Raw genomic sequence first — 27,811 nt, 5'->3', positions numbered from 1 at the left:
CATACTTTTTCCTAGCACTGTACATTTGAAAAATAACTATTCTCATGTTGTTAAACTTGAATTGATCTTAATCCTTAAAATGCAGATGGATCTGGAGCCAAAAAACTGAGACAGCTTAAAACTGAGACTTGCTTAAAAATAGTTTTATTTTTTTCTGTTTTCCAACTAGTGCAAATACATGCAAACTGAAAACGGAAAACCTTGTAAGCAGAAGCAGGAAGGCTTGGTACATAACATCCACAGAACTGGCTAGTAACAGGCTAAACTTCCTGGTATTGATCTTCGGTTTTTCTATCCTGTCACCCTCCACTGGTCCGTTTACTTTGCTCAAAGCACAGCACAATAGGCTGGTTCTGCACACGCTAACCTAAGCAAAGCATACAAATGAGCCAAGTGATCCATACCAGTTCCCACTACGTCCATTTAACCACATTCATTATTCAAGGATACAAAAGCACTCAGTCAAATCTGAGCTCATACACATATTCCCTCTGCCCCCCATTCCCCCTTCCACCACCCTCCAGCCCTCTCAGCTGCTTACCGCATAAAAGATTAATTTCTACCTTTTTGGAAACAATGCTTGCAGGACATTTTTCAATATGTATGCCCTGATTGCCCTTAAATTCTTAAAATCTGAGTTTGGAGAGGAAATGGGTATGAAACAAAGGCTCTAGAAATGCAAATGAAAAGGTGTTTGTTCTCAGGGCTCCTACACAGCCTTGAAAAGTCTGTAAAATTGTGGAATTTGTGTTTAGGTCTGGATAAGTAGGAAGAAAAATATAGAATGAAAAAATGATTGATTTTGCAGACATTTGTCCTTCTACCAATATCTAATGGCCAAAAGACCAGTAATATTTAACAAATTATTCATGTGAAACTGACATTCTTAATCTTTGATTTTGCCATGTGATACCTAGATTTAGGTATTTAATCAATCAGTACTCAACTATTCAGTCAGGTTCAAAGTCAATATTTTGCCCTAAAATGTCCAAAATGTAGTAAAAAAATTAGTCCTGAAAAGTATGGAATATGTAGTGAAAAATGTGTAGGAACCCTGAGTTCTTGACTTCCTTGTACAGCTACAACAGATTGTGAGTCAGACACTAAAAGCTTTCTGCTTTCACCCTTCTGCGTAAAACCACATCCTTTACCAACCACAGTCTCACAACATCTTCCTCAAAAGCATGAGAGAGTATCTCTGACATATCTCTGTCAAGATGATTGGTTGATCCAGACGAATCGTATTGACAATGGGATTTCTTAGTCTGCTAAGGTGCTGCCTGGTTGTAGGAAGACATTATTGACTTTGTCTTGCCCACTTTGAGGTGTTTCATCCGTCAGACAGCAGATTTGCACTAAAGCAGTGTCAACAGAGGCATCTAGCTTCATGCAGGTTAGGGATCAGTGCCATCCAAAGTTTTGGCCTGCGAGCTGGTAGAAGTGCTGATTATGAGGCTTATAGAAATCCCTCAGTTTCTGAATCACCTCTGGGTCTATGGTGACGTGTGTCCTCCCTTTTGTCTTCCCCAGACAGTGGGGTTTACTGCTGCCCTCTGGCTTCTTTAGGCAGGGAAATCCTTTCGTTTTGTTGAAGTAGAAGTGCTTGTCTGTGACTATCCTCTGAAGACCCAAAAAGTCCTGGACTTTGCCCAGTTCTCCAGCCGGGTCAGAGATGAGCCTCTCCCCATTGACCAGATGGATCTGACTCCTGGGGAACCAGGCCAGCCAACGCTCCATGTGTTGGGCATAGAGGCCGATCCACAGTGGGCTCCACAGAGAGTCAATCTGACCTAGAGATACAGGTAGGGAAGGAGAAAGGGGATTGGTCATACAGGCTTCACAATTAGCCAAGAGAAACATTAATCAAATATGAAAACAGTTGATTATTATGTGATAACATTTATAAGTTGTGGTCTGAATGAAAGAACATTCAGTTCTAGTCAACAGCTTGGCTGAGGTCAAAGTATTTGACATACACAATAGTTACCAGACTAACTAATCTACTTGGAACTTTAAGTAACAAATGATAGTTTAAAGAAGAAATAACTATGAGGGAGGTATTGAAAATGTCAAATTGAATATACTACCACATTATACCTACAGAGGTTTTGTAATTTGTATCATAGCAGCTTCTTTGGGCAACATTCAAAGGGCCTGTTAGCGTTCTAGGCAAACATCATGAGGATTGGTTTAATGAACAACACAGATTGAACTTAAAAGGATAGTTCAAATTTAAAGAGTGGTGTTGAAAGTTTATGAACATAAATAAATAACTTGCAGTAGATCATTCTTTTTGGATCTTCATTTTTTCTGAATAAAACGTCCCTAATGTAAAAGCTAATGGTTTATCTGAGAGGGGGAGCAGAGAAAGAAACCCGTTTGAATCTGTATGAGCTTCTGGATAAGGAATTATCGTTTTTTACTCCTATAGGTGTTACTGCTTTGTTCACATTGTTGAAATGTAAGCATTTGTCTACAAACGCACAAAAAATATCAAATGCATGCAACTATTTTGTTTGTTGTGAACATGAGAACTCAAAACAAAGTTATTTAGAGAACTCATAGATGATTTCTCGGCACATTAGTTTGTCTCATTTCAAATTTAGTGGAGTTTCAGAATACCCACATGAAATAAGCTGGACAAAGTTCAGGCATCAGTAATACTTTTGATCATTGAATGTAATTTCCTCATCATCACGTTGAAGCACCATAGTGATGAGTACCTCCAAAGCTAGTAAGCTACGCTTATTGCAATTGCTGTTGATAAGCTCTCTAAATAAAGTTGATATTTCCAATCTTCCAAGTTTCGTTCACGTCTCTTCATTCTAACTCACATACTCCTTTAGCTAATGCTGGTATTTTAACCTCAGCACACATCAATCTTACAATTTATCAGATGTCAAAGCCTGGATCTGCCATAGTACTACACAGTACCTGTGGTGCGGTTCTTGAATGCCAGGCTCTCAAAGGATGGTATGTCAGGGGTCTTGGAGATGATCTGCGTATAATCCGATATGGCTCGTGTCACAGGGTCGCGAACAACTACTATCAGCTTCACATCCTGTGACATGGCATGAACCCGTGCTGGTGTGTCCACTGTAACAAAGTACCGAGGTGTCTTCTCCATGACGATCTGCCCGTCAAGGGCTTTGGGCATCATACTTCTGGAAGTACATAATAATAGAAGTTAGGTTATACAGTTGCACCCAAAAGTCTATACACACACACTAAAACTTGGGGTTTCCTAAGAGGCAATCGTGAATAATTTCAAAACTTATTCTGCATATTTTTAATGTGTACAAGTCAACTGAAAAACAAACTACCAGGGAAAACTAAAATAAAAAGTTGAATTAACCAGGTTGCATAAGTGTGCTTCTTCTGAAACTAATACTTTATTGAAGCACGTTTTGATTCTATTCCAGTAACTTTTTTTCACAAGGCTAATTTAACATTTAGACTTTCTATTTTTAAATAAAGCCTTGTACATTCCTTCTAGGTTTATTTACCTCGCTAGGCAAAGCTATGTTTACCATCTCACACAACTTGAGTAGTACATTTGTTCAGTATACATTGATATCCTTGGTAAACAGTGAGGTCACCCTCATGTCAGAGCGTACACCCACCTTACAGACACAGGGCGCCTCATACAAGCCCACAACCTATTACTCACTCTGACATTCATCATACAACACGCATGACAGCATAAGCAGTGATAGAGTGTTGGCACAGTAACCCTCAGGAGATGCAGACCAACCTCCAGGTGAAAGCAGCGCAACATAAACACAAGAGTCTCCATCCCAACCTGCGCCCCTCTAACTCCATGCCAAAGCCCAGCAGATGGGATTCATTTAGGAGTAAATGACTCCAGGGGCCTCACGGGACTAGCTGGAGGCTCAGGGACATCTGCCAACACACCTGACCACCCGGCCTGAAGACACACAGCTCTGATTCAGCATCTTAGTTTGTATTAAGTGTAGACCTGTCTCACTTTAAACACAAGTTAGACTTCTGGATGTACTTTTGCTAAAGACATAGTTTTATTATATAAATGGGAATATGCTCACAAAAGATAAAATAAATTAAACTCGGTATTACTTTTTCATTGTTACCCTTAGAGCATTGCATAAATCCATAGTTTTCAAATATTTTTGTCTTATTCTGAAGAAAAAAACAATTTGCCTTGTTACTGTTATATAAAGTTGAAAGAAAAGTTTTCAATGAGTTTTGAATGAGATATAAATAAAAGAAAGACAGGCAAAGAGGCACAAACACACACACACACAGCTGATAAGAGCTAGAAGAGAATGCTCTGGCAGTGTTCTGGTATCGGGTCAGCTTTCAGGTGCTCCTGAAACACAAACCTCCCATCAATATGTCCTCTCCCTTCAAATCTGACAAACACAAACACACATACACACACATGCACACACTCACAGCGATTTCATTTGATTGGATGAGTGTGAGGCAGTTTTCACCGCCGCGTAGCCTGAAGACTTCCCTTTTAACTCTAATAACCCTGAGCAGGAGGAGCCACAAAGTCTGTTACACACACACTGAGGCATGTGTGCAATAGCCACACACACACAAACACTGCAAAACACAAACATACACTCATTATTCACTCATTAGTCAATTGCTCACTATCATGCTTCTGCTCTCCCCCTGGACGGGTGGGTGTGGTGGATTTTTACCACAGCCTTGTGTGTGTGTGTGTGTGTGTGTGTGTGTGTGTGTGTGTGTGTGTGTGTGTGTGTGTGTGTGTGTGTGTGTGTGTGTGTGTGTGTGTGTGTGTGTGTGTGTCAGATCGCTTGCTCTGAGTGTTTCAAATGAAAGGGGTGGATGACTGATGAAGGAATGATGGCAGTGGATGCAAACACACCTCCATTAGCAATCTGTCTGTGAATAGCCTCAGAGCCAAAAGCCCAATACCATTACCTAAACTCATGGAGCTAATTACTGCCCCTAAGAGCACCATCAGTAGAAAATATCTCTTGTAAACATGTTTCTGATATGAGCTTAGCATAGACCTACAAATTGACAGACAAAATGGCTGTTAGCTTTTCTAATAACAAAACCCTCATTCTACTTCTGGCATTGAAAACTGTGCAAGCTTAAGGACATGTTTGTGACTTCAATTCCAATAAATGAAAACAATTCATAACAATTCATAACATTTTCTCAGCAACACAATGTATGTGTTGCTGAGAAATTAATGTGTCAAGTGTGTGTTACACAAGTAGCTCATAAAATCACCTGCTCTGTTGGTGGGTTGCAGCAACTCGCAAAACATTTCTATCCTTTTAACATTTCACAATTTGTCACCTTACAGCCATAAACTCCAACGTATTTTATTATGATCTTACATGATATACAAACGCAAAGTAGCAGTATGAAAATTATACTTGCTTCTCTTAATATTACAAGCATAAATCTGAAATCCCACTAAGTGTGTTGCATGGTGAAGGCAGAATCATGGTATAGGGATGCATTAATAGGGAAGTTGGTCAGAGTTGATGGGAAGGGGGATGGAGCTAAATAAAGGGCAATCCTGATGTAAAACTTGTTAAAGGCTGCAATGACTGGAGACTGTGGACCCGGGTCAAGTTCAAGAAGGACAATAACCCTCAACAAATAGTCAGAGCTCCATCCATCTTCCAATCAACTCTGACCAGCTTCTCTGTCCCAGCTGAAGAAAAGCATTCCCACAGCATGATGCTGCTACCACTATGTATCACAGTGGAGATAGTACATTAAAGATCATGTGTAGTTGTCCTTCTCACATTGTTCTAAAACATCATTTTCAGTCTTATCTGACTAGAACATCGTCATCCATATGTTTGCTTTGAGCCCTGCATGTCTGTGGCAAACTTTACACTGAACTTCTTATGGTTTTTTCAGCAATAGCATCCTTCTTGCCACTCATCTATAAAGGCCAAATTTGTGGAGAGAACAACTAATAGTTGTCATGTCAATGGATTCTCCCCCCTGAGCTCTCTGGTTTTCTGCAACTCCTCCAAAGTTACCATGAGTTTTTTCTGTTTAGGCCTTTTCTAGTGCCCAAGAAAATTCACTAAATTTCTTGCCTGTAACTTGAAAAACCTAAATTAATTAGTGGGTATAAATACCTTTGTAAATCACCCATCACCTATTTTGTTTTTTGTTTTTTCAATTAAAAGCTCAGGTTTTGCTAAAGTAGTAACTTCTCCTGGATAACTGAGAAACATGTAAAGTAGGAGGGTGGAAACCTCCACCATGTTAAGACCAAACACTAGCAGCTAAAAAGGATCATCTAGAGACACCATGTGTTACAGAGAAAGTCCCCTCCCAAATATGACAGCCAAATTAATTGGCAGTTTAAAACTCCAGTTTCAGATCATCTTCATGCTGCTCATTTGCTACTTAGTGTTAGATCAAACGTACAACATGATGGACAGAGGGATTATCCAGCAGCTTAGATTAAGCATCTGCTTGCCTCTGAGAAGCCTCTTTTTGTCGTTCGTTTTCCAATATTTCAGCAAACCTCCCTTCTGAATTACTTACGCCAGCCAAGGCCATGGGCTATTGATTCTACGGGGTCTGAGTGCAACAGTCTGTAGTTGGATCTGGGTCGTGTGCAGCTAGGAACAGGGAGGACTACATGTGTTTATACTGGGAGCATTACGATTGGGTGAATAGAGTGAGGAGCCATTACTGATAATCATAGTGTAGCAGTGGGGCTCAGCTGAGACAGAGAGTGGCAGGTGGAGGCTGAGGGAGCCAGAACCCTCTGGAGCCCCATCAGTGGCATGCTGTGTCATGTGATGTGTCGCATCTGTGTCTGTTAAAAAATGTGAAGCAATTACTTTGTTCATCACAAAGTAAAAGGAACATTGACTTTTGGGATTCTGTTTATCACTGATGTTTGCGTCAGGAATGAACCAACAGCCAATCAAATTACATTTACTCTGCATACCTGACTTCTGCTTTCTGAGCAGATTATGATCTTTGGGTGGGTTTTTGTATTTGTATGAGTGTGTTATTCGGGGACCACTCAACCATTTCCTCTGTATGGGGGACTATTAAGGAATCAGTCCATTGTGGCTGTGCCCTGTCCACTTCCAGGAGACATCCATCATAGAGAGGCCCCAGTACACCCCCCAGTCCCCTGCACTTTTGATTTCCAAGCCCCATGGGAAGTCCTTAATGAGGGCCAGATAGCTCCACCCATCTGGGCCTCATGGTTATCGGCATCATACAGTACAGTGACACAGTGGGCAGATAGCACCTGAACCCCTGTAATATTCCGCGCAACATCACTATTGTCATTATAGGTTTAGTCACCTATAGAATTAATAACAGTCTGCGGCTCACATTCACAAGAGGTTTTATGTCATTCATCAGAAAATTATTTTGCACTAAGTGCTAGTTCTATTCCACTGAAACATTTACTGCTTTGGAAGCCAATCCTCTGTGTTTCCATGGTAATAACAATCTATGGTTCAAGCACAAGAATACAAGAAACACCATGTGTTGTGTCATAGCAGAACAAGATCATCCATGTACTACGACTTTAAAAGCCTCTCCTAGGGTGTATTCACACCAGTAAAGTTCTTTGGTCCGCTAGTTTGGTCCGGACCAAAAGCAAACTTTATTTTTTTCATTTGGTGCAGTTTGTTTTCACATTGTACTTTTTGCAAGTGAACTATTACTTGTAAACAAAGCCACGTGGGTGACGATCATTATTCCCATTGGACAGAAATGACGGGGGCAGGACAGAGCACAGACCCGGAAATTTAAGAAAACAGCTGTAGACGTGCTGCATGTAGCACCTCTGTTCTGCATATTTGTGCCGTTATTACAGCTGCAATATTATTGTGAGGATGAAGAGCAGCTCATTCAACACAGACTTTGAGACGTTCCATTTATAATGTTGGAACCCCGTCAGAGAATGCGTGCTGAACGCCGACGTTCTCTACGTGCAACAAGCCAGTAGTGTTGCTAAGCAACACACAGCTTATTAGGTATGATTACCTTACAACACACACCTTTGCTACCGCTATGGTGGCTTTTTATGTCCAAAGAGACGTACGCTTTTATCAGTTGGTTCAGATCGGGGCCGGTTTGTATTCAGACCATAAGCAAACCGCACCAGAGTCTGTTTGGAAGCGGACCGAGACCACCTCAAAAATTAAATGACATCTGCAGCATATTGTGTCACGAGACAGACTTCACTTTTGACGCTAAGTATTGTAGCATTTTAATATTGCGAGATCTTATTACGCCCCTATATTTAAGAATTAAATTAAATTTGGTATTTTGGCTGTATCCTATGAGAATGGAGTTTGACTCATTAATGCAACCCAATATTGGTTACAGCATGCCTTACATTACAAACATTTATCAGTAATGCTTTTTATAACCATTTGGGGGAACCTATTAAACTTGCATATTTAGCCCAGGTATCCCCAGTATTAACACTATTAAAATGGGTTTTCTGTGCTGGGGTTTGGGTTGGGTAGCTTTATGTCTCCCTACTTAACAGTTGTATCCAATAAGCCAGAAATTCCCTGGTTTCAAAGTTCTCATTGTGTTACAAACAGGGTCAGTGACAGGATGTTGTGTAAATGAGAAGTTGTTAAACTAGAGACTCAAACGAATATGACAGCAACAGCGAGTGTAACATGGTATATGGTTTAAGTAAAGACTGGACAACTAACTTTGTTAATCAATGAGAGGAAATGACTGTTAAACATGTTCTAAAAACATTTCTTTCAAGCCAACATAATAGTAGAATAGAGAAGAGATACAACTATTAGATCATTGAAATAGGTTGTGCTAACTGTAGTCCATTCGGGTCAAGGAAAGCTGCTTCAACTGAGGGTGTTATACAATAATGAGAATATTTGATATATTTACCAGCTACATTTGAGGTACCAGCTACATTTGAGACAGGTATGCAGTATTTCCAGCTAGTAATTCTTTATTGTCAGCTTTATTTCATTTGTGGCTGCAACCTTACTTTGTTAGCATAATACTGTGTACTGCTCAAAGTCATCCTATAGTCCTGCTGTAGTTACAGCATTTTTCAGGGGCTAAAAAAAAGTATGCATGCCTGAAATAAGCTCAGTGGGGTTTTTCACAGTTTGGAAAAATAACGAGTTTAAGTATTTTCCAGGTTTCAATAATATGGAAAAAGAAAAGAGGAAAAAAAATAATAGACTTTATTCTTTATCCCATTGTAAATTTTATGTCAATCCATCCATCCATCCATTCATCCATGCATAAGGACTTAGAACTCTGGAAAGTCTCATTATTAAAAGCACAAAAGTTTGTTGTGAAAATGTATTAGAACCCTGAGATTACTTTTTAGATTGCCTAAATTCTATGTAAACAGGACCTTAACTTGGCTTATGTCAGCCAGCTCATATTAAGAGTGTTTTTGTTTTTCTCCAAGGTTTTATTTCATTGTGATTTCTTGGAAGTAACAGTAAGTTAATGCTGCATCTGTAACTCAGAGTCAATAATGTATTGATAATGCTGCTGTACCACAAGAATAGAAACACCAGCCTCAGTGTCTAGTAGCACAAATTGTCTCCTGAATGTGACGGACCCTGATGAAAAGGTAAACCAAACACACTCACACACAACTTGCATGTGGCTTGAACAGGTATCTTTATTTGGATATTCCATTGATTTCCAATTTTTGCAAACTGTCAAAATCAAACCATAACCTTAACCCATTCTGAATCCACACCTTACCCCAGCAAAGGTCCTAATGATGTACAAACACATGAAGACACACACACTGAGAGGGCCAGCTCTGATGACAGTCCCCCGGGTTGAAGCAAAGGTCAGCAGAGATGTGTGAGATTGTGGTAACACATACTTCACCCTTTTCAACCCCAGCTCATCTACGTCTTATCTCTTCTTCCTCCATTTTATTGACCTTTTTCTCCTCAGTCACCTGTCATGTCATCTTTGAGCAGGAAACATTCATAAGTAAGATGTGAATTTCCAGCACTTTCAGTGAATTACTGTGTAAGGTAGAAGAGTCTGTGTAATATGAGTCCTCTGGGCCTATGCGAGGGAGCCAAGGTGGTTATGCCACCGTAGGATAAAGCTTCCTGCTAATTGTAACAGAAGCCAAGCTGACCAAAGCTAACCGCCCTAATGCTGAAGTCACCCCAAGGTCAGCACGAGGAGATAACACAATCGATCCCAGACAGAAGGGGAAGAAGGAAACTTCCAGTGCATCTCGGGGCCCATCACAGTGCTCCTTCAGATTAGATCTCAGCTTCAAGCACCATTAGTGGATCTTTGTCGGGGGCTCTGATCTCAATTGCCCTGGTGAAGCCAAATGTTATTTTACTCTCAAAGAAAAGAAGAGCGATTCTGGGGAAGATACACTACTGCTGGTCCGCTTTAATTTAAAGCAATAAGGTTTGCAAGATAAACTATTGGCACACATTCAATGGCTCAGTTTGCACTATAGCTGAACTGCAATGGACCTTTGCATTTGTGCTTTCTTACAAAGTCATTTTATGTATTACAATTTTGGCTTTTATCATAATAGTTTGACATATTTGATACAAGAAATATTAACAAATGAATGTTTATTTTTACATTTCAAAAATAAGCCCATGTGCACCACACTGGTTAGCAGAGACCTCAATTGGAGAAAGGTGATGTTAATGGTAAGAAGAAACTTAAAACAAATATTGCACATAGAAAGTGTCGCACAGTTTGTAATAAATTCCATGGTGTTGGATCCAGAGTTTTTCCAAAGTAAGTGCTCAGGATATGTGGTTGCCAAGTAATCAAATGTTTTATCTGGACCCTTGATTGTTTCATCCACGATTTTCTCTGGAGGCATACAAGTTTTTGTTCTTTTTATTACTTTTACTCAGGCATTTACAGGACGTGTTATATTTTGAGGCATCAGATGACTCTCTCATTGGTGGAAATCGCCTAAGAGCTTCTGACAATCCTGGATGTACCCTAGTAGAACGCAAGGGTTTGTCATCAGTGTCCACTGATGCTGTAGAGCTGTGAAGGTTAGACTGCAGATTCATTTGTGAATCACAGTTTCAGTGTAATGCCTTTATGATAAATAGAACCTTAAGTATTGTTGTGATCTATACATATGTGTAGCTATTTAGCTTTAAATTGCTAAATCCAGCTAACTCAACATGTTCTAATAAGGGGCTTCAGGCCTGGTGGATAGACAAATCAGTGTATACAGATGGCTGCTACTGATAACCTGTTAGTCTCAGTTGTTAAGCTTACACTAAAATTAAACAGAATATGAAAATAAGCTAATTTAATTATGCCTTTAGTAGAGAGCACTCAACACACACTTAACCCCAAGCTGCCTACCGATCTGCATATTAGCATATGAATGCATGTGTGATTGGGAGAAAGTGGCTATAGTGTAAAGTGCTCTGAGTGAAAAAAGCACTATATAATTGACCAAAATAAACTTTTTCTTATGTACCCATGTGCTCAACAAGTGCTACCATTTTTTTCTCAGTTCTTGTAAGTTTCTGTGAGTTTCTGCCAACCAGAGGGAGAGTGGAGCATGTGCTTGCAGTGTCAAGCTGACATAGGTTTATTAGCATCATAATAAAATGAATCAATGGTAAAACATCACTGGTTGGAATTAGCGGATACTTAACATTTTTATTTGGCAAAGTATGCCAAAGTTTCAAAGAAGAAGATGCGAAGTACATGCTGACATTTTTTGTTAGCATTTTTATGCATCTTTTCACACATTAGAGACTCAAAGCTTAAGGAACTACAGAGTAAAATTCAAATGTAATACGTTTTACAAAAGCATTACCTTGTTGAATACGGGACCGTATTCAATAAGGTATCTGTTTTTGTTGGCAAAGTTAAATGACCAAATTTGTGTGTGTGGACATCGATGTATAGATTTAATTTTCATGCTGGTGTTCAAATTTCACAATGAACTTCACTGAACTGTGTGACTTCAACAAAAAGACACAAATTCTGTTTTCAGTCATGAACGTTGAAGTTAATGAGTATTTTGGAACTTTTTGATTAGAAACTGCAATATTATTTCCAAAAATGTATTGGAACACTTAAATAACTTGTTTTTCCGCTAAACTAGCCACATTTAAATTTTCTTTGACCCATCTCAGTTTGGTAATTATATATAACTGATAAACACAAATTATATAAAGTTTATGATTCCCATTGCACTTTTTCTAAATTAATTCTCTAACTGATCAGGATAAAAACAGAAACCCTGAAAATAACTTTTGCCCTTTTTTTTTTTTATTTTATTTTCAAAAACAAAGATGTGTGTCCTTTATCAGTCATTGTGTTCTGGGCGTGGGCCTTGTGTTATGAAGTGGTGTGAACACATCATTAACTCCCGGTGCAAAGTGACCCAGAGTCAGAGGTCAATTGACAGAGCTGACAGTGATGTCAAGTGGTTCAACACACAACGAAGCCCATCTGGCCCGAGGGAGAGAAGGGACAATCTGCCATCACACATGCATCGCGTATATACATCACCAAATGTCTCAGAAACACACACAACAGACAGAGAGGCTCCAGAGGGTCCCCAATATATATATATATTTTTTATTTATTTTAACAAAACCTTGCTATGCTGTTATTGTTTTGGCTCTAACAAAATATATTTAGTTTTTGGTAGCCTCTATGGCAACCAAAGCAGGAGAAAACTGTCTATTTAATGCATGATGAGGTATTTAACAGCTATCCACAGAGTAAATCATATTAACCCACCCTAGGGTTGTAACAGTTTCCTGCCCAAATATACAGATATCAGAGCCCAATACATGGTAAATAAATGGTAAATGGACTGAACTTATATAGCACTTTTCCAGTCATACAAACCACTCAAAGTGCTTTACACTAGAGCCACATTCACCCAATTGCCCTCACTAACGCTCACACATCGTTACACAGATCAGTAGGCAACTTGAGGTTAAGTGCCTTGCCAGGGGCACATCGACTTATGGCAGGAGGAAGCTGGAATCAAACCCACAACCTTCTGATTGCAAGACGACTACTCTTCCTACTGAGCCACAGTCACCTCCAGTGTTTGTCTGACATGCAGTCAGACAAACACTGCGTTCAAATTGTCCACTCATTCACATATAGATACATACACTATATAGTATTTTGTTCTACATACTTCACAAGAATATACTTTTCTAGTGAAGTCTAAGCAGTAAACATGTCATGTTAAATTTAAAATTGTAACACGAGAAAGGGAGATCTGATAGAGTGAGAGGGTGAACACATAAAACATCTTTGTCACTGCTGATATAAAGGTGATGATTTAAGTGTTTTATACCACCTGGTGGCATCCAATAAATAAAATACAAAAAATACCACAGCATGCTTAATAAACAACACCTGCCATACAAATTTGGTTATTTCATTCTTAGTGTCATCATATTTTGCATGAAATTCAAGTCCGGAGTCATTGAAATAAACAGTATAGAACACTTCATACTGTTTTCTGGGGTGTAACAATATCTCAAAGCATTAAAAAGCCCTGATATTTCTTATCAAACTAAATCTATTTTATAAAGAGCAGTACAGGTCCTGCAGACTGAGACTTTGTCTGGTCAAGTGAGAATGAGCCTTTAATCTGGGCACCTAGATGTGAAAATGAGTGTCAAGTAGCTTTTGAGCTCAGTCATAAACCTTCTGAAGTTTGTGCTAGAGAGCAGTCCCAGACCATCAAATTACTGAAACTATGTTTGACAGTCAGTACGACGGTCTTTTTCTGAAATGTTGTGATGTTACTAGATGCAAAGCTTCCAAGAAGTCACACGTATGGCTCGTCAGTGCCGCAAGAAGTTGTGTTCTTTGTTGCTCAGGTGTTTTTTGTTTGTTTTTTGTTGATTTTGCCTTGGAACTCTCCTATAGCCATATTTCCCTAGTCTCTTTCTTGTTTTATAGCCATAAACGCAGACCCTAACTAAAGGAAGTGAGGCCTGCAGGACTTTAGATGTTTTTTTCAAACCTTTTTTTGAAAGGTACTTTTTAGGCACTTAGCAGACTTTATTTTTCAAAGTAAGTTGATATAAAATAGGGGGGAGAGAGCAGTAACCATCCACAGGCAAGGATTCGATCCCACAACTGTACATAGGTCAGGTAAACCCCCTGGGTCACTAGCACCACAACCTATACAGCAAACCTTTTTCAAGCCAAGGCAAGTGTAGTTGTATAGCACACATCCGAAAAAAGTTTAGTGTGTTACATTAAGAAGAAAAGTTGGACTACAGACTAAAATTTATGTTTCAGTTCATATTTAAATAGAAGGCTACAGTAAAAAAACGGGTTTTTAACCTTGTTTTAAAAGCACCCAGGAATTGAGCATTTTTTTTTGTTTTCTGGAAGTTCGTTCCAGATTAGTAGAACATGAGAACTGAATGCTGCTTCTCCATGTTCTCATTCTGGGGATGCAGAGTGGATATGAAGACCTTTGCGGCCTGGAAGGTTGATATAATGACAACAAATCTTTAATGTTCTTTGGTGCTAAGCCATTCTTTGACTTATAAACTAACAGATGTATCTAAAGTCTATTCTCTGAGATACAGGAAGCCAGTGTAAGGACTTTAGAGCTAAGATGATATGCTCTACTTTCTTAGTTTTAGCGAGGACGCATGCAGCAGCGTTCTGGATCAGCTGCAGCTGTCTGATTTACTTTTTTCGCAGACCTGTGAAGACACCTTTGCGGTAATCCATTCGACTGAAGATAAATAAATGGATGAGTTTTTCAAGATCCTGCTGGGACATCAGTCCTTTAATCCTGGAAACGCTCTTCAGGTGATAGAAACCTGACTTAGCAATTGTCTTTATGTGACTCTGAAGGTTCACCACATTAGTCAGTGTTGAAGTTGTTTTTAAATGGGGTATATAAACATTAAACTTGAAGGTTTAGATAACCTGTCAATTTAAAAACAGGTTATTTAAAAAAAAAATCAAGATGTTTTTCTTTTCTAAAAAAAAAAGTGAGGGATTATTTCTGGCTGGTTCCAGTTGGACGCTTTGCCAGTTTGGACCCCCCATTTTATAACCAAGATTTGCCATTTCGCTCCTTTCTACTCTCATTAACCACCCCTAAACAAACCATTCCGTTTCATATCAGTTTTATTTTTTTGCATGTTAGTATTTTTATGACATTTAGAGATGAACAGTCATAAAAGGCATAGAAATCTCATTTATAATTATGCTTATTCTGAAAATGTTCTACACTGTTTCCATTTAATGTGGTTCTGGTCCTATTTTGGTCCAGATAGCTTTTATGAACTATGACCCCTGATCAAACCAAAATAACTCTAACCGACCCTCCTCATAGAAATTCCTTTGGAGTCATGTAGCCACATTTCTGTGCTGTAGATTATGAGTAGATTGTGGAACATCTCTGTAAGCTTCGCTTGTCAAAGTTGCTATAAACATCCCCCTGGCAAGTACAAATTAGTATGTGGTTGGGATGAAATGTCCCTGCACCAGACAGTTTGATTTCAGCCCCAAACAATTATACCTGAAATGACGAAGAGGCAAACTGAACAGCGCCTTTTCATAAAAATTAGCTCAATATGTTTGTAACTATGTTAAATACCATGTCTGCAAAACATTGATTTTTTTTTTTTAATATATGAAAGCATTCTGGGTCCCTACAATCTTGTGACCTTGGGCAGTAGTCCCCGTAAGTCTTTTCTAAAGTCTGCCACAGATAACATTTATAACTGAGAGAGTACTGTCCCAAACATTTCAGATACCTGGCCTGATAGGCACTGTTTATTCAAACTAAATTAAACCTTTTCCTCTTTTAATTTTAAAGGGAAGTTAGCATGTTAGGATTTCCTGCCTGACACCTTTAAAGTTTCCAGGTACCATGATCTGGTTACTGTAATCCAGAGTTCATAGGTATGTAATCCTTCAGTCCGCACAGTTCATAAAATTTTAATAAAGCATCTAAATCTGCTAAGAATGTTTATATTCCAATGATCCCCCAACCAGTTCAAATAGAACAGGTTCTCCATGTGTGCCTTCCAAAGATTTCCAGGTTTTTCAGGAAACAGGCCGAGAGAAGAGCCACATGACAACAGTAACATCTGGCTCCGGCTCCAAGGATAATTACTCTGCTGCACTCGCAGAACTCATCCTACAGGCCTGACTCTATGGCTCTCTCTCTCTCTCCATACTGTACAAACACACACAGACCTCACAGCAGGCAAACACGCTTACTGATGCACAGATTGGCAAAGCCAGATGGCTCCCTGTCACCAAAACCAAAATAAAAGAACTGTAGATATGTAAGGGTATGGGCTATCACAGGAGAAAGCTGGGTGTACAGTGACAAATTTGAACAGCAAAAGAAAAAGTGCTCGAAAGTTTATTAAATTTGAAATAAAGCTGTATATTTTGCTGCTGTTTTAGCAGGGGTGCTACCAATGAGGGGGCAAACCCCACCCCCGCCACGCAGTGTTATATGCAGAATATTTTCATGCAGAATTTAGGAGAGACTTTAATATGTTGCAACATCTATTTTTTTATTTATTTCATATTTATCAGTATGTTTTCTTATTTTTGTATTCCATAGGGTCCTTCACATGTGTTCACATTTTTTTTTTTTTTTGGGCAGAAACATACATAAAAAAAGAAAATATGAAAATCTGCTACAACTTTGTAAGATTAACCCCCAATCAGGCTGCGCCTTAAAAATCTCCAAGAGGTACTCCTGGTTTTCAGCCTAATATTTTTCAGATTAAAAAAGTGCAGTACAAGAAAAATTGTAACATAAATACCACTTAATACTACTACTAACAATAATAATATTAAACAATTTTGTTTAAGCGGATTTCTTGTGTCATGCGTACATACCTGTACCAGTCTAGTCCCCGTGCGTAATGCCGATCAAAAAAGTGCGGCTCGGACCCCAGAGCGCGGATGTCAGGGTGGAGCCGCAGGAACTCCAGCAGAGCCCTAGTGCCCCCCTTTTTGACCCCGATGATCAGAGCTTGGGGGAGCCTCCGCGCGGCTGTCCACTCTTTCCCCGAGCTGTTGATCTCCAGAGCGGGGTGGTTGATGCCCAGCGCATCGCTTCCGTTCCCCTCCTGCGGCCATCCCGCCCCCCTCACGAGGACGTCCTGCGCGGGCGGCTTGATTTCAGAGTTCTCAGTGAGTTCCGACTCGCAGCCTCCGGTGAGAAGGTAGACCAAGGAGAAGCAGATGATGCTCAGAGAGGAGGCGATGGTGAGTCGGTGAAACAGGCGCCGCAAGTCGGTGCTCGGAGGGTGGAGATGATGCTGGTTAACGTGGTGCTGGTGGTGGTGGCGGTGGTAAAAGGCTGCCATCCCTTGGCTGTCAGTGCCACATGGGTGGCCATTCTACCACAAGTTCAGCTCACATCCTAGCTCCTGGAGAGGCTCTCAGTCAGTGCGCTCAGCTCCTCTCCACCTCCTTCATGTTGTGCGTCTGGAGCGCACCGAGCAACCCCTCCAGTCCGCCTGCCTGTTGTTGAATAAGTCCCAAAATCCGCCCCATAAAGTCAATCAGACAAACTAGTTTTTGCCTTACTCTCCGGATGTGCAATCATTTACTTGCCACAATGGCCGGGTGGAGAGAGAAATAAACCCGTGATATCCGAGCTGCGCTGCTGCGTCTTTACACTTCACGGGATTACTCTGTCTCATCTCACAAAGATCCGCATCAAGCGACCTCTCCCTCCTACTGCCTTTAATACTGCCCCCTTCCTTTCTCTCCACTCTGAGATACCTTTCATTGGGGGGATCATGGCCTGAGGCGAGTTTAATTCCATTATTATATATCGGGGGATCCCGGGATTGAATGAATTTATAGTTCCCAAACAGCTCAGATCTCTCATCTAATGTGACATGCAGTGCATTGCAACCTCATACCATCTGAACTTTTTAACATTTTGTGCTGTGACAACCACAAATTTCAATATATTTTATTGGAATTGACCAATAAGGTGGTGTATGATCTGGATGCATGACTTCAAAATGTTAAGCAAATAAAAATCTGAAAGTGTGGCGCCTCTTCATCCCTCATCGTCAATGCTTTGTACCTTTCCCTATAACTACAGCTGTGAGTCGTTTGGAATATGTTGCTACCAGCACATGTAGAAACTTTGCAAAATAGCTCAGGCTAAATCATACTGGACAGAAAGTATCTGCTAACAGCAACCGTCCAGCCTTGCCATAAATTCTCAGATTTAGGTCTGCACTTTTAATGGGCAGTTCTAGCACTTGAACTTTTTGGAAAGCTTCCCCAGAGCATGATGCTTCCACCATTTACATATCATACTGGGTTAAATAACAGTTACAATCCTGGAAGAAAATCTGTTCACAGGCTGCAAAAAACTTGCCATCAGGAGAATGACCCAAAACATACAGCGAGAGCTACAGTGGAGTGGTTTAGATTAAAGCATTTCCATATGTTAAACGGTCTGGTCACAGTTCAGACAGGTATTAGATCCAGTCATCAAAAGCTGCTCCATACCCCTTACATTTCCCTAAAGACCTGCTGGGACAGAGCTTTTGATTTCACAGCTCCCAAGCTCTGGAATATTACCTCTGTCAGGATTGGATCTGATGATAGTGTGGATGATTTTAATTCCCAGCTCAATAAACATCTGTTAAAGTTGTTTATGCATGATTCTGGTGTTCTACATCTTTATCCTTTTATTTAAAACTGACTTGTTTGTATTGTGTTGTTTTTATATTTATGAACTTTTAAAGCACTTTAAAGCACTTTGTGAAAAGTGCTACATAAGTAAAGTTACTCACTTCTTTACATAAATCCAACTGAGAATCTATGGCTCTCCTCATGATCCACTGCATGATGTTGCCACCACCATGTTTCAGACATGGGGATAGTGTGTTTAGGGGGATGTACAGTACAGTGCTAGTTTCCACTTACTAATAGCATTTTAAATGTTGGCTAAAAAAGTCAATTTCATAAAATTTCAGTATATCATTTTTCTAATTAATATTTTAGTTTGATATTGAAATCTGTGGTTGTAATGTAACAAAGTGTAAAAATGTTTAAGGGGTATGAATACCTTTACAAGTCACTGGTAGTTCATTAAAGCCCATGTAATAACATTGCATATGATGGATGACCACACAAATACCCATGTTTATGTGCCCTTATTGGTTTAAGGTTATTAGTGCCATTTGGACTTGGGTTTATCACATACAGCTGACGCTCTGCACTCTAACACCTATGGCATAATTGGCTTAGTAATCAGACAGTATTAGTCTCTGCAGTCCACCTGCCAATTGTATTCTAATCCTGAACTCAAATCACCCTGTGCCTGGTCCCACATTAAGTAATCATTGAGAAAAGTCTCCAAACTACATCATCAAAAAAATGATTCAACATATTTCTCTTGTTGTGGTGAGGAAGTAATGTTGAGCATGTTAAGCAGGTTTACTGATTTTAATCCAGGTAAGGGATTGCATATCATGAGTGTTTGCTTTAGCACCTGCATCAGGAGAGGAGCGTTGCAATCCTTCGATAGGGGAACTCTGCAATGTTGCCTTTTATTATTGCAGAGTGTGGAGCTAAGGTTCGGGTAATAGCTCATAGGAGACTCATTAGTTCTCCAATCCAAATACACACACACAAACACACACACACACACACACACACACACACACAAACACACACACACACACACACACACACACTCACACAGAAATACACACACACACGTAATTTACCTTCCATTTGGCCTACCCCTGTCATTATCCTAGAGCAGATGTGACCCATGCTGTAAAACCACGGCATTGTCCTGCAATAAGTAAGCAGAACTGCCACTCTAAAAACATATTATGCTTTGTGTTAATTGTCTTCTCTCTCTTACTGTTTGCTGCTGAGGCAGAAACAAACAGCCATCACAAACAAGATTTGTTTGTAATATGGTACATTTACATAATGATGCAATCAATTTCTTGACAAGGAAACAGAATTTGCATATCGCGAGCATGCAGAAGAGACTCATCTTATGTGGTCTGATATAGTGTTCAAAATTTGTGAATGTTTAAATACGTCAAAAAAAAAGCAGAGGCTCCTCAATTGGAGTTGGATCTCAACTGTTGGGTGAGGTCTAGAGATGATCCAATCCAATTACATTTAAAGATGATTAATAGCAGCATAAGTTGCTGCTATTGTGAAAAAAAAGCACAAACCAGGAGGGCTAGCCCTTGTAAATGAATGAATGAATTAGTGCTATTGTTGTTGGGACCGTTTTGTTTTTCTTTAGCCCTTGTTCAATTGGCTTTTAGTAGAAACGTCCAGGCTTAAACAAGGCATTTAAAATGTTATGTATAGAGGTCCTGGAAAACACACAATTGTAGTGATTTTTCTGTCAGTTGCACCCTCCCGCATGCCATATGACCACGTTTCCACTTAGTAGTTCTTAAAAATCAAGTTTATTTTCACATGCATTTCTTGCAAAGCTGTACATATTTACAAGCTCTGCTTGTTAAGATCTAGGTTTACTGTATTATATGCTGCAACATCCTTTTTGTCTATGTCATGTGACACAGCCTTGTGTGATGTGTTAAGATGTTCAGATATAGGAGAGTTTTAAGCAAAGTTTATGAAGTAGGGGAGCAACATTTTCCCGTATGTTTTATCCACACACAATTAACTGCAACTGCAACGAAATATGTTACAACCTGAAATATTAACAGGTTCCATCAAAACAGAGAGAAAACATGCTAGTGTTAGCCTAGCACTTTAGCTAACTGTTTTGCATCAGCAGGAGCAAGAGTTGAGTTTATTGCTGACTAGAAATAAATTATAAAGCTATCTCTCTCTTCATAACCTGCTTCTATGCATTTGTTTCTTGTTGAATTATCTAGAAACCTATGCAGTGTTCACAGTATATGGCTCAGGGTTTTTAATTCTCAAATGTGAATTAAAAACACTGATAAAAGAAAAACGCAAATAGTTGTACTTTGAGTGGATTAGAAGTAGTTAGCAATGCACCATTCTAAAGACTTACACATACTATGAAACCTTGGTGCTCAAAATACAGAAGATGTTTTGTTGTAAGTATATATTTTGTCTAGTTAATTCCCGAGATAGCAAAACAACAACAAATTGAAAAGCTAACTGATATTTTGTCTTCTAGATTGAACTAGGTGGAATGTTTTGTCTGGTCAGCTTATTAAATGAAGCATTGGACTGGGCCTAAGGATCAGCTAATGCCTAATGTAACTGGTTGGTATTGTATTCAGGGTTAAAAGTTCCTGATCAGGATTTCCCTAGATTTTCACCTAACTTTTCTTTACTTCATTCTGTTCTTCCACCCCTCCATCTCTGTTTATTTCCTTTTTCGCATTACTTTTTATTCCTTGTGTCTTTTCTTCTTTGTGTCCCCCCATTTCTGTTTGTTTGAAATCCAAGGGGAATTTTAATATATATTTGGTGTATAGAAAGTATGGAATTGTACATGAAAAATGTGTAAGAATGTGGTGGTAAAAACCAAGCAAAGTGTTACTGACCCGAGATCTTAAAAATCAAATAACACAATTCACACCAGTAACGTGAGTGTCCTTTTGCCCTACAATGTGATATTTATGACTTTCAAACTTTCTTCCATTATGTACCGCTATAGGTTGTTCATCCAATTATTTCCTGTTTATTTTACTCCTCAGCCTTGCTCCATGGATCATCAAGCAAGGTCATCAGTTGAGGTTGTGCGTCTTTTGTCTGCAGTCGCCCAGCAGATTGTTCCGTGATGAAGTGGTCGTCTATAAAAGCGTGACCCCAGGGTCAGGGCTGGAGCCCAGACAGTGATTCATTATCCAGCATGGCAAAGGGGCAAGATGTTGAACAAACCCCTGCATCACAACATGTGAAATGAAGAGCTTTAAAAGCATCAATTCTGTCAAACGTAAGGATGAATCATTTAGGATCAGTAACGATGGATTTCTGGTTTGTGTTGTCAGTTTTTAGAAGCATTAGCGAGGTTGGAGCTGTATACAAGATAACGGATTTGTCAGCTGGTTTAACTGAATCCTTCATTCCGGCCTGCAGTGACAATCTAATTAGACTTAAAGTATACTTTATATAATTAAGCTTAGATTACAATCATTCATCACTCAGTGGAGGACCTTATACCTGTAAGCCAGATCCAGTTACAAACTGAAGAAACACTCCTGACCCAATCGTAAATTTTAGCACAAAAGACAAAATCATCACATCTGAGTACCGTTGCTGAAACTGTTATAAGATTTCTCTATCATTTTAACCAAATAAAAGATTATTCTATTGTTTCTGGAAACATGTTTAAATTAGAACAGAAACTGTAATGTAGATGATAGCTAAGCATGTCAGACATCGTGTGAATGCATCATCAGGTTCTTAAGCAACAGCATCGCTAAGGTGAGCTTCACAAACAAACCAGAAGGGCTGATAAATGAATGATCATTCAGAGTCGGGCTGGGTGTAAAAATAATGGATGGTAAATGGTGCTGTTTCCCCAAGAAAGAAACACGCCTGTTCACCCAAAGTTCACCCTTCACCATTAGCAACAGCAATCTGTTCAGGGATTTGTTCCCTCTTGTTTATAACAAGACTTAAACAGAAACAGCTAAAAACTCTTTTAAGGTAATGTTAATGAGCCAAAGGAACCTTTTTATTAATAAAAGAATACTTTAGGTGTAAAAATCTTTTTTTTTTTTTTACAGGACAGACTGCTTACACAGTAAATTCTGTTGAATTATGATCTAAAAAACATTTTAATCATTTGAAGCCAGTGGTGATCAGGCATTGAAGTTTGGTAATAAGGTTCTGCCTTCTGCTGGAATGTGGGCACCAAACGTCCTGAACTTTACAATCCGCAGTCATGTATATTATTATTTTTAACGGCTGTCTGCTGGAAAGATATCTACTAATTCTTCCCCGTTATACTGTATAAACCAAAATGCACATGCCAACAGTGATGCAATGGCGCCGAGCCGCCCCTGCACGAGGTCCCCGCGCACCATGACGGTGTCTGGTAGTGCAAACAAGGTTCAAACATTTCATGCACAAATAAATAATTTCTTCATGAACAGAGGGAAGAGAGTAACATAACAGAAAAACAACAAGCTTAAAAAGGAAAGAAAAATGCGAGATGCAGAGTTAAATTGTATGCATTTTCAATCTTTAAAGTTTTTATAGCTATTTTTGTTAAGAGTCCGAAAATTTATCTAGGTACAGTTTTAGATCCAAAAGCGGTTTCATTGTTTCACTCTTATAAATCTGAAACTCAGCAAGAAACAGAATCACATATATAAAAAAAGTTTTCAATAGTGCACACAGCCATTATGGTGTTATGTGCAGCGCTTCTTCTCTCTCTTACATTTCCACTGGTTATTTAGCATACTGCCCCCTATGTTTTCAGAGAATACTGCAGCAATGTCAGCGAAAAGTATAAACGTCTATAGCGCTTGTTCAGGCTCACGCGCCTTCAGCGGAGCCCTGCACAACCGTAACTAAGCCTCAATTCTTCCACTATACATTGACTTTAGGAAGCACTGTTTCTTCTGTGTACCTCAAAGTTTTTATCGTATCCTAAAGAAATTTTAGGGGTAAAACTCGCTAACCATATTCAAGGGCTTCAGTCCTCGACGCCACCCGTTGCGGGTTTGATTCCCAGCCCAGGTGACCTCAGATGCATGTCTTCCCCCTCTCGCCAACGATTTCCTATCAGCTTAGCGTTTAAAAAATGAGAAAATAAAGGCCACTAGTGCTGCAAAAAACATTTTAAAAAATGAGCAAGTTTTGACGAATTTAAGTGAAGCATATATATTTAGTAGCAAGCTGATATGTGAGTGGCAGAATATCAGAAAATGTCAAATATCTCAATTCTCTCTTTTTTTCTTGTGTCGACTATTTAAAAAACCAAACCAAATTTGATCCACTTTTCTTTCAGAAAAATAACATATGGATTACCATTCATATTTTAAAATGACAATCAAATATCCAAAACATGCAGCCGATACAGCTGCATCAAGCCACTATATATTTGCACTGAGAATTTGTATCATATTAAAGAAGTCACAGTTGTCTGAACAGCTGGACCTTTGAATGCATAAAATAAAGCGAGGTATGTTATTAGCCTGTGTTGCTAACTGTAGTAAGCCCTGACAAAGTGCTCAAAAATAAAATAAGCAAACCTCAATGATTTTACCTCTCGTTTTATGAGACTTGATTCCCAGATCTAGGATATGATTTTTTAGGTAAATGGAACACAAAATCACTTGAACCAAATGAAATGCGAACTAATAGGTCTAGTAAAACAAAAGAAAACACCAAATAAATTAAAACTAGAACATAGAGAAAAATTTGCCTATTCCACTAGTGCTGAGGGTGAAACATTTCCTTCCTCGAGAGGAATTTATTTGTGGAGTTACTATTGATAATAAGATGTCTTAGTACTGTGAGTGGCCTGAAAAGTAACTAAATACTCAGTGCGGGGGAATCTCAGAATCTAGTCAAAGTTACACTGTCTGTTTTAGCTGACTTTAGTAATTAGAAACAGCTCAAAAATGACAATGTTCACGTCTGAGGTATCTGTTGTGTTAGCAGATAGTAAAAGTGTAACTTCACAAGAGACCATTAAGTTATGATGCTCTGTTATGCAGCCAAATAACTGCATTCATTTGTTGTATTATGTTGGTTGAGCCTGCCATTTGTGTCAGTCTGCCTCATCAGCTGATAAGGAGGATCGGCTGATTGTTAGTCCGTCAGCATCATTTTCCTTGAGACCTGAAAAGAACAGTTAACATACCATCTTGAACGCTGCTGCACAACTGACTCAAAATCCAAATGTTTACTCTGTTTTGGCAGAGTTAGAGAGGATTGATATGTTGCAGCTGATTAGCTCTAACAGCTTCCCTGTCCCCGCTTAAGAAAACCATCCCCACCCTCTGATGCTGCCACTGTGTCACCATGTGATCAGAGGGATGTGCAGGTAAATATGGCTTTCTTCCAGCAATGCCTTCTTTTTGCCACTCTTCCATCCAGAGAGACTAATAGCCGTCCGGATGACAGAATGTGCAGCTCCTCCAGAGTCATCATTTACCTCTTGGATGGTTTAGGTGTTTTTTTTTTTTTTAAGTGGGGTCTGTTCGATGTTTAAGGTTTGAGATATTAGTGCATGTAAATGTACAAAATATATCATTTCTCTATATTCTCTAAAACGTATTGTGTTAACTGTTTCTCATTTTTAGCTCCACTCGATGTTCCTCAGCTGGACCTGTAATAAACTAGTAATGAATTACTCTCTAAATGATTGCCCTATGATTTTCTTGATGTCCAGTTTGTTCTCCCTGGTTTGGAGGCCTGCTGGGTCAAAGAGTCCTGCCAGAACCACACCCTCATCAGGGCACTGCACCTGCTGCTCACCCAGCACCATCCCCACCTGTCATTGACCCACATGCTGGCCAAGAGAGTGCACTGTGTCACCATGAAGAGCAAGTGAGGGTGTGTGCATGAGTGTGCGCTTGACCCACAGGGTGAGCAGGGATCAGAGGTAGGTGCCAGATCAGTTCAGAGCTCTCCAAGAAAGGATAAGCTCTACTTATGCTGCTTTTGGAGGTGGGGGAGTCTGGGGCATGTGCGCGTTCATTTCTTCTGTGTGACCCTCCTCAGGGCTTTTTTGTGTATGTGGTTTTGGTTTTAATGAGTAATGCGCTTGTTTGACCCCTTCATGTTGTAGTTGTAATGAGGTTATTGTGAGCCATGAAATGCGGGTAATGGTCCACTGGGTCGCTCAGCTCTTTCAATTCAGTGAGTCTATAAGTTATGACGAGGCTTTATTAGTGAGCTTTTTACAAGTACAGTGAATAACTACCTTAGATAGCAAGCAGCAGCCTTAGTCAAGAGTTTATTTTCACGTGTCATTAGGTTACTATCACAAACTTCGGTGTATTTCACATTCATTTTATGTGATAGATCAACACAAAGTAGCTCATAATTCTGAAAGAAAAATAAAATGATACATACTTTCAATTAGTTTTGAACAGAATAATCAGATAAGTGAGGTGTGCATTAGTAATCGCTCCAAATTCCACAAAGAATTAAGTTAATATTTTAACTCTTAGCATCTGTGAACATCAGTTTTCAAATCACTTGGACTTAGGTCCAGACATTGACTGGGCCATTGTAGCTGTGCCTATATGTTTAGGGTCATTGTTTTGCTGGAAGGTGGAACTCCACCTCAGTTTCAAGTCTTTTGCAGCCTCATAGAGGTTTTCTAACTGGACTGTTCTCCATTTAGCTCCATTTGTCTTCCCGTCATGATCACCTTGCTTGTCCGCACTGTATGACGCTTTCCCCATAGAGTTTCACTGTGGGGTCAGGTTGTAGGTTTTCCAACACACATAATGTTTTGCAGCTATCTGGTTTGTGCATGAGCAATAAATAATTCATCTAAAATAAAAACAGAAGCAGATTTTAAAAGGATAAGATAAAAAACAAATGTACATACATCCGAACTGATTGCATATTCCCATTCCTATCCCTTAACATTCTGGCTGTGTTGAGTTTAGTTATCGCTGTTGGATAGAAACTGTTGTTGAATCGACTTGTCGTTACACTAACTGATCTGTAGCATCTGTCTGATGGTAACAGTTCCAACGGAGCATGCTCCGGGTGAGAAGTTTCCTTTATGAAGTTATGGGCTTTTTGGAGACAGCGGGAACTAAGAAGATCTTCAAGTGTGCGGGGAGGCCAGCCAATAATCTTTTGGGACATGTTAATGATCCTCTGGAGCATTTTCCTCTGAGTCACTGTACAGCTGGTGTCCCAAACACAGATGCAGTAAGTCATTATGCTCTCGATAGAGTACCGATAAAAGGACATTAGCAGTCTCTGTGTAATGTTATTTTTTAAAAGCAACCTCAGGAATTACAGTCTCTGCTGACTCTTAATTACAACAATGGCTTGCTTCCTGGTACTCTTTCATTAAGGCCAGATTAGTTTGTTGCACAACAGATGACAGATTGTCCCCCCTAGGCTGCGGAGTCCCTTCTTGATGCTTTCTTTGTCCGGCCTGTAATTTTCGAAAGGTAGACATGTCTTGCTTGGTTTGCAGATGCATCATACACCTAACCTTGTTTTAAATTTCTGCATAACCCTTTTCCTAACCTGTCTGCTGTGTTCCTTGGACTTTGTGATGCTGTTTGTTCATTAATGTTCTCTAACAAACCTTTGATGCCTTCACAGATCAGCTGGATTTATACTGAGTTTACCTTTCACTATTTATGTGGTGACTAATGAAGTCAGTTGTTTGCATTGGATTTTTATTATGGATATCTGAGTAAAGGGGGCAGAGTACACTGTACTTTCCAGATATTTTGTTGGAACAAAGTTTTAAAAACAACATTAAATTTCCCCCCATTCACAACATACTCAGCACCTTGTGTCATGTAAAATCCCAATAAAACACATTGAAGTGCGTGTGTGTTGTCTCAGCTGTAAACTATCAAAGATCAAAGTTGTTCAATGCTAATATGATGGCTCTTTAACAGCTTGTAAAAAAGCATTGGCGTAAACCATACTGACATTTTGAGACTAGGGGTATTCTGAGATGGTGGTCACTCTAGGCCTTACCATTAGGTTTAAAGTCTAGGAAAAAGGCTTCTGTATTTAACAAAGTGAAGACGTTAGGTGAGTTATCTACTGCAGGTATTTTGTGAAGCGCTTATAACTTTCATTGAAGCTCCTTAAAAAACTATCAATGCCTAACTCTTCCTTTAAAGGACAAATATGTTCTTTGTGTGTGCCTTTTGGT

The 27,811-nt window shown here is 39.4% G+C and overlaps 1 protein-coding gene across 1 annotated transcript; it reads right to left on the bottom strand.

Moving 5' to 3' along the window:
- Window positions 1-127: 127 nt before the first annotated feature.
- hs3st3l (heparan sulfate (glucosamine) 3-O-sulfotransferase 3-like) lies at window positions 128-17,714 on the bottom strand. Its single transcript, XM_047376438.1, has 3 exons — window positions 16,873-17,714; window positions 2,935-3,164; window positions 128-1,790 (listed from the first exon to the last, which is right to left on the bottom strand). The coding sequence occupies exons 1-3, from the start codon at window positions 17,343-17,345 to the stop codon at window positions 1,402-1,404; spliced, it is 1,092 nt and encodes a 363-aa protein (XP_047232394.1). The 5' UTR covers window positions 17,346-17,714; the 3' UTR covers window positions 128-1,401.
- Between the last annotated feature and the right edge of the window lie 10,097 nt (window positions 17,715-27,811).

The sequence above is a fragment of the Girardinichthys multiradiatus genome, chromosome 10, assembly GCF_021462225.1.
Source record: "Girardinichthys multiradiatus isolate DD_20200921_A chromosome 10, DD_fGirMul_XY1, whole genome shotgun sequence".
NCBI classification, from domain to species: domain Eukaryota; kingdom Metazoa; phylum Chordata; class Actinopteri; order Cyprinodontiformes; family Goodeidae; genus Girardinichthys; species Girardinichthys multiradiatus.
The sequence above is the reverse complement of the archived record's forward strand: the minus strand, read 5'-3'. Positions and strand labels throughout refer to the sequence as shown.